The following is a 7,792-nucleotide window of genomic DNA, read 5'->3' as shown; positions in this document are numbered from 1 at the left end:
TTAAATACATGGTGACAGACTGTATATTACAAATACAATTAGTTTATATAAAACCAGACTAATGGTTCACTTTATAATAAATACGTTTCTCCAGCGTGATTTTATACTGGAGTGGAAGACTGGACTGGAAGTAGAAATATGTTCAGATCAGAAATATAGACATACCAAACTGCCCCTTCATCAAAGAGTTTGTACAATATGGTAGGATGAATATGAGTATTTAAATAAAATGTTTTCTGTGTTAACACATTTAGATTACAGGAGTGCTAGAATTTGGTTCATATTTTTGTTCCCCTATCGGAAAGATGATTGTGAAACAGAAACAGGAAGCGGCTAGACCTGGGCCTGGGGAGTTGTTGGACACCCATTGCATTGCTGTGTCGTGGCTCTGTAACATAACACGAAGGTGGAGAGGAAGACGTGAATTGCGGGCTCTCATTTGACCACAAGGCAGATTTTCATGATTTTAAGAGCAAACATATTTAGTCAATTGATCTACACTTAGATAACGGGTAAGTGTACGCATTAATTATTTCAAATATGGGGTTTGCTACACTAGTGTATTTGAACGTTTGGTAACAAGGCTTGCTAGCTAACGTTAGTTAGTCGGTCAGGAACCCTCAATCAAACTGCTGACGCTAGCTAATGAACCCTTTAAACTTATTTTGACACATAATGTGGTAAACTTAAAGTAGGCCCATTTGTGGGTGCATTTTTATATTGAGACGTTCTCTAGCTGTAACAAACAGCCTTTACCGTCAATAAACCTAGCTAGCGCTTCCTTACGTTTACAATTAGCTAGCAAACTGCTCCCTCCCACAACTAGCTCGATGCTACTATAGTTAGCTAGCTAGTTCTGAAAATGACACGTATCTATGAATTCAGATGCACTAGTTAGCTAAAGGGCCAACCAATCAGTATGGCAATTTACGTGTGTAGCTATGTCAACGATACTGTAGCTAGATTTTAATGTTAGCTAGCAAACTAGCAAGTTACGGTAAATGTGAACAACAACCAACTCTCGCTGCCAGCTAAAGGTACAATTTGTTACTCACAGCTCTCTATCCTTTAGCGTTGCTATCAAACGTTAGCTAACCAGCTGGATATAGTCGTCATAACTATATTATTAATCATGGCGATTTTGCATCGTCAATTAAGCTGATGATATGTTAACGACAGTCACCATTTCGAGATCAAATTGTATGTATTTGTAGTCAAAGAAATCAAATTCGATAGGTATCGGAGACGTTAGTTACATTCGCTTTAGTGTGTGTGAGTTGGTGAATTCTTGCATTAGTTGGACACTATTCTACTAGCTAATAGAAATAATTAAATCAGTCAAAAAAAAGTTTATCTCCGGATTCTCCACTATGTGACTGTCCTTTGTCTTCCAATTTCAGCCACTGCTGTTAAATGTTTCAGATTAGTTTGATACGGACTACACTGAATTTAATCCCAGTAATTTGACCTTTCCCCCATTTATAGCAGCTATAGTTTTTTTTGTTTTTTGAGCTATCTGCGCTCACCTCATTCTATTAGGGCTAGAAAACTTTGAGCTGAAAATGACTTGATTGATCAGTGTATGTAAATTATAGCTGTCAGAACCTGTAGTTTGTTTCAGTTTAATACAAATCCTCCAATTTGAGAGGCTCTAGCAACATGGTGAGAACACGAGCCAGCTGGGCTGGCAGGTAGATCTGCCTGGGAGCCTGGGGTGTAATCATTAGTCCAAACTCCAAACGGTTGCAAACCGAAAACGTTTTGCAACGAAAATTAGTTTATGTTGGACAAATTCAGGTAGGTCCCTCCCTGTTACTTGTGTTTGGTTCCTAGTGAATACACCCCTGATATCCTACTGGAAGTATATTTTATCTATCATCCTTAAGTAAACTTCCTCTCCTGACCTCACTGCCCTCTGACCTTAATATTTAAATATATTACAATATTTTGCAGAGGTGCATTGCTACTTTCATATATATATATATATATATATATATATATATATATATGCTACATGCTGTATACAAAATATTATTGTTGGGCTTATATATATTGTTGAGCAATGACATAAAGGACTGTGATGTTCAGGGGAATTATCAGAATTAAGTAGAACATTATGATACCTAAAGGTGTCCTAAAATTTAAAATGAAATAGCTAAATGATCCATGGTATGACCATCTTAAAACAATTCCATATGTCAGCTTAGAACCCCCCCCCCCCCCCCGATCACGCCACACCCTGGAAGCCAGCCAGGGAGAGAGCTCCTGCTGAGTGTAGCCTAGTTCAGCTGTATTTGCATGGTCTTGACCTTTAGATCGCTTATACTTTAGCTGTGGAGCTGTTTGCATGTTGCGTTACGAGAGCCACAGTGTGGCACATTGTGGTGCCACACTAGCCAGGGAGAGAGTTCATTCTGAGTGTTGTGACAAAAGTCTTGGTGTCGTGGAATTGTGGTGGAAAATAGCCACCTCAGCCAGCCAGGCCTCTCTCTTTTTTCTTCTTCAGAGAAAGTATTTTTTCTCCTGCTCAGTCCTCACCGAAGGAAGAATTTATGTAGAGATGTTAGAGCAAGTTCCCTTTGTTACCGGGCCCAGCTCTGCTCCAGAGAACTCATCTGTAAGATGGCTTTCTAATATTGACAACTACTTAGATGTTACATTGCGCCAACCACTTTCTACTGCATGTTATTATCAAGCTATTTTCAATCATTTCATTCACAGTTAAATATCTTTCTGATCTTGTCTGCTAGCTAACAATTTGAACCTCGAACCCCAAAGAGATGGTTATATAGCAAATATGATGACTTTTCCTTTGTATTATTCCAAATTAAAATGTCCCCTCCCATTGTGCTATATGGTCCATTCTATCATCTCTCACAACCCGTTGGCCTGTCTACACTCCAGTCCTGGAGCATGGGACTAGTCCGTGTCAACAGACAACACACTGCTTTTTGGAAATGGAATTACCTTAAATGCCAATACAAGTGACAAACTCTTAAGAAATGTATTAGGCCTAGGTGTTTTGTGTGAGAGTGTATGTCAAAGGAAGTTTACAGAGCCAAGTAATCAGTCAACAGTTTTGTCATGTGCTGTACTTGCACGCCTGTTGTTCATCACCTCTGTTGTTGCTGTCTTACAGGATTCACCAGCTCTGGATATGTCCTTCATATTTGATTGGATTTATAGTGGTTTCAGTAGCGTACTGCAGTTTCTAGGTAAGTACCATGTAAACATCACCTATTCCACTTTCAATACTGTCCTCTGAATGGCTTGTATAGGAAGCTGGATCTCAAGCTACCTGGTACTGAGAACTTTTCTTTTGCTTATTTCCTAATTACCACCTGTTCTAAAGACTGACAACAAGTGTGGTACTGTCTGTCGTTCCTAGAAATCCATGTTGTCCCTCTTGTGGTTGAACATGGAAGCTGGTGATTTGAGTAGTCTAGGACTAGGCCTATGTGTTGTTTTACAACGTGTGCCCACTACCTAGCTACAGTGAAACACACACAAGCTCACAACAGGCTGATGCTACCACTCCCTTTAGCCTCCCTCTCCAGAGCCCTCTCTAGTTTCTGTGACACTAGCTAGCTCTCATCTCCGAGAGGCGTGGTGGCACTCCTGCTTACCTTGTTAAACAGGTACTGCTGATGTTCTCTTGGTGTTGCGTAATGATGACGACGGCTAGGCCTAAGAGCTGACTCAGAAAAGACAGCCATTCATCCAGGGCTCTGGGTATAATGGTTGTGTGTGGTAGTGCAGGTCAGCAGTGTATTTTGAATCTCAGATAAAAAAAAGTATTGTTCACTATAGTTCATGCATATCTGATAGCATGTTTTAACTTGATACTTATTTTGTTGGTGAGAAGATTGATTTCTTAGACTTTCCAAAGATTTGGTTTCATTGTGAATACATTGTTAGGCAAAGGAAAGTCAACAGGTCTTAACAGGGCAAGGTGATAGTCACAGCTTCTTTGTTATCAATGTACAAAAAAAATCTGAAATTTAAATTACATTTTAGGACTGTACAAGAAATCGGGCAAGTTAGTATTTCTTGGACTGGACAATGCTGGCAAGACGACGCTACTGCACATGCTCAAAGATGACAGATTGGGACAGCATGTGCCAACTTTACATCCAAGTGAGTAGATCTTTTATAGTCACGTTTGTATAATTTTTCAATCCAGCTTCTGAACAGACCTAATAGTTAGACAATCAAGCTAAGTATGGATCATCCTCTCAATGTACATAAAAGGCTAGCGCTATTTGATGGTTACTCAATTGACTGAGCTTGTTTAGTAGTTTCCCAATGTAACAATGACCCATTTTACCCACCAGCCTCGGAAGAGCTGACGATCGCTGGCATGACCTTCACCACCTTTGACCTTGGAGGCCATGCACAAGGTATGTATGCCCGACTGCCCTTGTGTGAGAGAGAGAATTGATTTGTTAATTTGTGGTTCCCAGCAAAACTGCACTAATTTATCTTATTTTGTGCTTGTGTTCACACAGCTCGCAGAGTGTGGAAAAACTACCTCCCCGCCATCAACGGCATCGTCTTCCTTGTGGATTGCGTAGACTTCCCGAGATTGGCAGAGTCCAAAACAGAACTTGATGTGAGTATCATTGATTTACAACCACATTGGAAAAACCTCATGAATAAGATGGATGGGACTGAAAACTATCACATTTCAACTTAAACCCTGCCAAATATGTTCTATCAAAACAGATGGCCTTTTCATAAGCAGTTCATTTGTTTTGTACTGATTCCTTCGTATATGCTTGATGAAAGAATGGTACCATTCCCAAAGTCTCATGATAGCTCATGAAATCTGCTAAAAGTTAGTCAGTTGATGGGCCTCCTGAGTGACGCAGCGTTCTAAGGCACTGCATCGCAGTGTTAGAGGCGTCACTACAGCCCCGGGTTCCATCCCAGGCTGTGTCACAGCCGGCCGTGACCGGGAGACCCCAGCGTCGTTAGGGGAGGGTTTGTGTTTTCTCCGACACATTGGTGCGGCTGGCTTCCGGGTTAAGCGAGCAGTGTGTCAAGAAGCAGTGCAGCTTGGCAGGGTCGTGTTTCGGAGGAAGCATTGCTCTCTACCTTCGCCTCTCCCGAGTCTGTACGAGAGTTGCAGCGATGGGACAAGACTGTAACTACCAATTGGATATCACGAAATTGGGGAGAAAAAGGGGTAAAAAGTACAAAAAATAAATAAATATTGTCAGTTGCAATGAAGCCATGCCTTGCTCTTTCACGGGTAGATAATGTCTAAGATTATGACATGTTTGGTGTGGAGTAATGTGATAACTAACCAGACATTTCCGTCCTGTGGTCCACACAGGCTCTAATGACCGATGAGACCATTGGAAACGTGCCGATCCTGGTCCTCGGCAACAAGATTGACAGAACAGACGCCATCAGTGAAGAGAAACTGCGTGAGATGTTTGGATTATATGGACAGACAACAGGCAAGGTAAGGAGATCCCTGCACTAACACACATCTCCTGTCTGTCATCTCCTGATACTACTGTGCCACCCACTCTTCTCTCCTCCCAGTAGAACTACTGAACTGTACAACAAATCACAGTGCTACTGTTTTTAGAATTATACAAACCCTCATCCATTCAAGGGTCTTTATGGGCTCATAGGGACAAGACATGGGCTATAACTAGGTCCTGGCCCCACCATTAACCAAAGCAATATCCTGTTGAAAGGCCACCGCTATAACGTAGGTAAGGTTTTTAGAACAGAAGAAAAAAAATAAACGGAGCCCCTCAGGTGCTTAGAACAACCATACATTTTAATGATGTGGTTCCCTGACAATGTTTGTCTGGTCTCCAGGGCAACATTCCCATGAAGGAGCTGAACACGAGACCCCTGGAGGTGTTCATGTGCAGCGTGCTGAAGAGGCAGGGCTATGGCGAGGGCTTCCGCTGGCTCTCCCAGTACATTGACTAGAGCCCTGGCACCAGGAGGCGCTACAGGGAGACTTCTACCGCCACCGCCACCATATTCAGTCCTATGTTTGGTTTATAAAGTCTGCCTCCGCCATCAGAAAAAAACAGTACAACTTGAACCCAATAGACTTTTATTGGTCTCCAGAACACTTTTTTGGGGGGTTACACACTTTTTCTCTTCACACTCTTTTCCAAGAGAATTAACATAGCATCGGTTCTGCAGAAGTGTTAAAAAAAATCAAACGGATGAATATTTTTTTCGATTTTGTTTCCATCTATTCGCCTCCCCATGACATCTGTTGGTGTGAAAAATGCAGTATATAATTGTAAATCTGTAAATGTATCTAATGGTATAGGGCAGCACATTTTGAGCAGTGAGACAGTAGTTGTACACATCGCAATACACTTTTTTTTAACAGGAAAGGCAACATACAGACATGACTCGTGTTTAATCATGTTTCCTTCATGTCTTTTCTTCATCCTATATTTTTTACATAGTAAGAAGTGTGGCCACCTAGACAGCAGCATTCACCTTAAAGAAAACCCTTCCGTCTCTCTGGCTGTGTCATTGTCATAATAAACCGAGCCCTGCATTGATCTTCATTAATGTATTGGAAATAGTTACATTTCTTAAGAGTTTGTCACTTGTATTGGCATTTAAGGTAATTCCATTTCCAAAAAGCAGTGTGTTGTCTGTTGACACGGACTAGTCCCATGCTCCAGGACTGGAGTGTAGACAGGCCAACGGGTTGTGAGAGATGATAGAATGGACCATATAGCACAATGGGAGGGGACATTTTAATTTGGAAAAGTAATAATATTTGCTATATAACCATCTCTTTGGGGTTTGAGGTTCAAATTGTTAGCTAGCAGACAAGATCAGAAAGATATTTAACTGTGAATGAAATGATTGAAAATAGCTTGATAATAACATGCAGTAGAAAGTGGTTGCCGCAATGTAACATCTAAGTAGTTGTCAATATTAGAAAGCCATCTTCCAGATGAGTTCTCTCGAGCAGAGCTGGGCCCGGTTTCCCAAAAGCATCTTAAGGCTAAGTTCACCTTAGAACCATAGGATCCTTTTGGGAAACCGGGCCTGAACGGGATGAATATAGTGACCAAGTTAGATATGAGGAATAGTCCACGAGTGAGAACAGACAGGAAAACCTAGAAGAAAGGGACCGTATGAAATGTACATGACTACCGTACGTGGAATTTTTTTATATGCGGTTTCCTTGATCAATGTGCATTATAAAAACTATTATGCATGCCTTGTTCTTTGATTTGTAATGACCATATACAGAAGTACAAGAGGGAGCAAATGCCAAATTAAAATGTAAGGAATTGAGTGCTTATCTCAAAATCTAGTTTTTTAAAGAACCAGAATGAAGTGGTTTTTCTGTTCTGCCCATTTGTCCCTTTATTTCCTCATATTCCATGAGCTGTTCCGATAAGGGAGAGACTTACTGTTTGCATCATAAATTGTAATAAATGTTTGCAATGAATAACCGACTTAAGTGGTACGTAACCAACAGTTATTTTGGCGTGGCTCAGTCGGTTGACTTTGCTAGAAATTACACAACCGTTTTCTCTCTGCTGTTTACTGCGATAATGGACTCAATATTATCAAGGTATACCAACAGACCAGGAACATGTTTATCTTTCTACTGACGCAATAGATCTGTCCCAAATGGCACCCTATTCCCTATATAGTGCAATACTATTGACCAGAGTCCTGTGGGACCTGTAGTGTACTAAATAGGGAATAAGGTGGTTTAGATCATTTGGTTGTTTACCCTGGGGAACTGTATTGACTGACGAGTATATGGCAATATGAT

General features: G+C 40.9%; 1 protein-coding gene across 1 annotated transcript; it reads left to right on the top strand.

Moving 5' to 3' along the window:
- Nucleotides 1-341: 341 nt before the first annotated feature.
- Nucleotides 342-7,466, top strand: LOC311142978 (small COPII coat GTPase SAR1A). The gene is made up of 7 exons (XM_084178759.1): nt 342-512; nt 3,140-3,215; nt 4,018-4,137; nt 4,335-4,400; nt 4,509-4,612; nt 5,339-5,470; nt 5,839-7,466. Exons 2-7 carry the CDS (start codon nt 3,158-3,160, stop codon nt 5,953-5,955), a joined length of 597 nt encoding a protein of 198 aa, XP_084034885.1. The 5' UTR covers nt 342-512; nt 3,140-3,157; the 3' UTR covers nt 5,956-7,466.
- Nucleotides 7,467-7,792: the final 326 nt, after the last annotated feature.

The sequence above is a fragment of the Coregonus lavaretus genome, assembly GCF_964263955.1.
Source record: "Coregonus lavaretus genome assembly, chromosome: 15".
Lineage (NCBI taxonomy): Eukaryota > Metazoa > Chordata > Actinopteri > Salmoniformes > Salmonidae > Coregonus > Coregonus lavaretus.
This window is presented reverse-complemented; position numbering and strand designations above follow the sequence as displayed.

What these genes read in the sequence shown, in the direction of transcription:
- LOC311142978 (XM_084178759.1), top strand. Translation starts at nt 3,158, where the DNA reads ATGTCCTTCATATTTGATTGGATTTATAGTGGTTTCAGTAGCGTACTG. An exon ending in TGTGCCAACTTTACATCCAA is followed by an intron (nt 4,138 to 4,334) that starts GTGAGTAGATCT and finishes TTTACCCACCAG; the next exon opens with CCTCGGAAGAGCTGACGATC. An exon ending in ATGGACAGACAACAGGCAAG is followed by an intron (nt 5,471 to 5,838) that starts GTAAGGAGATCC and finishes TCTGGTCTCCAG; the next exon opens with GGCAACATTCCCATGAAGGA.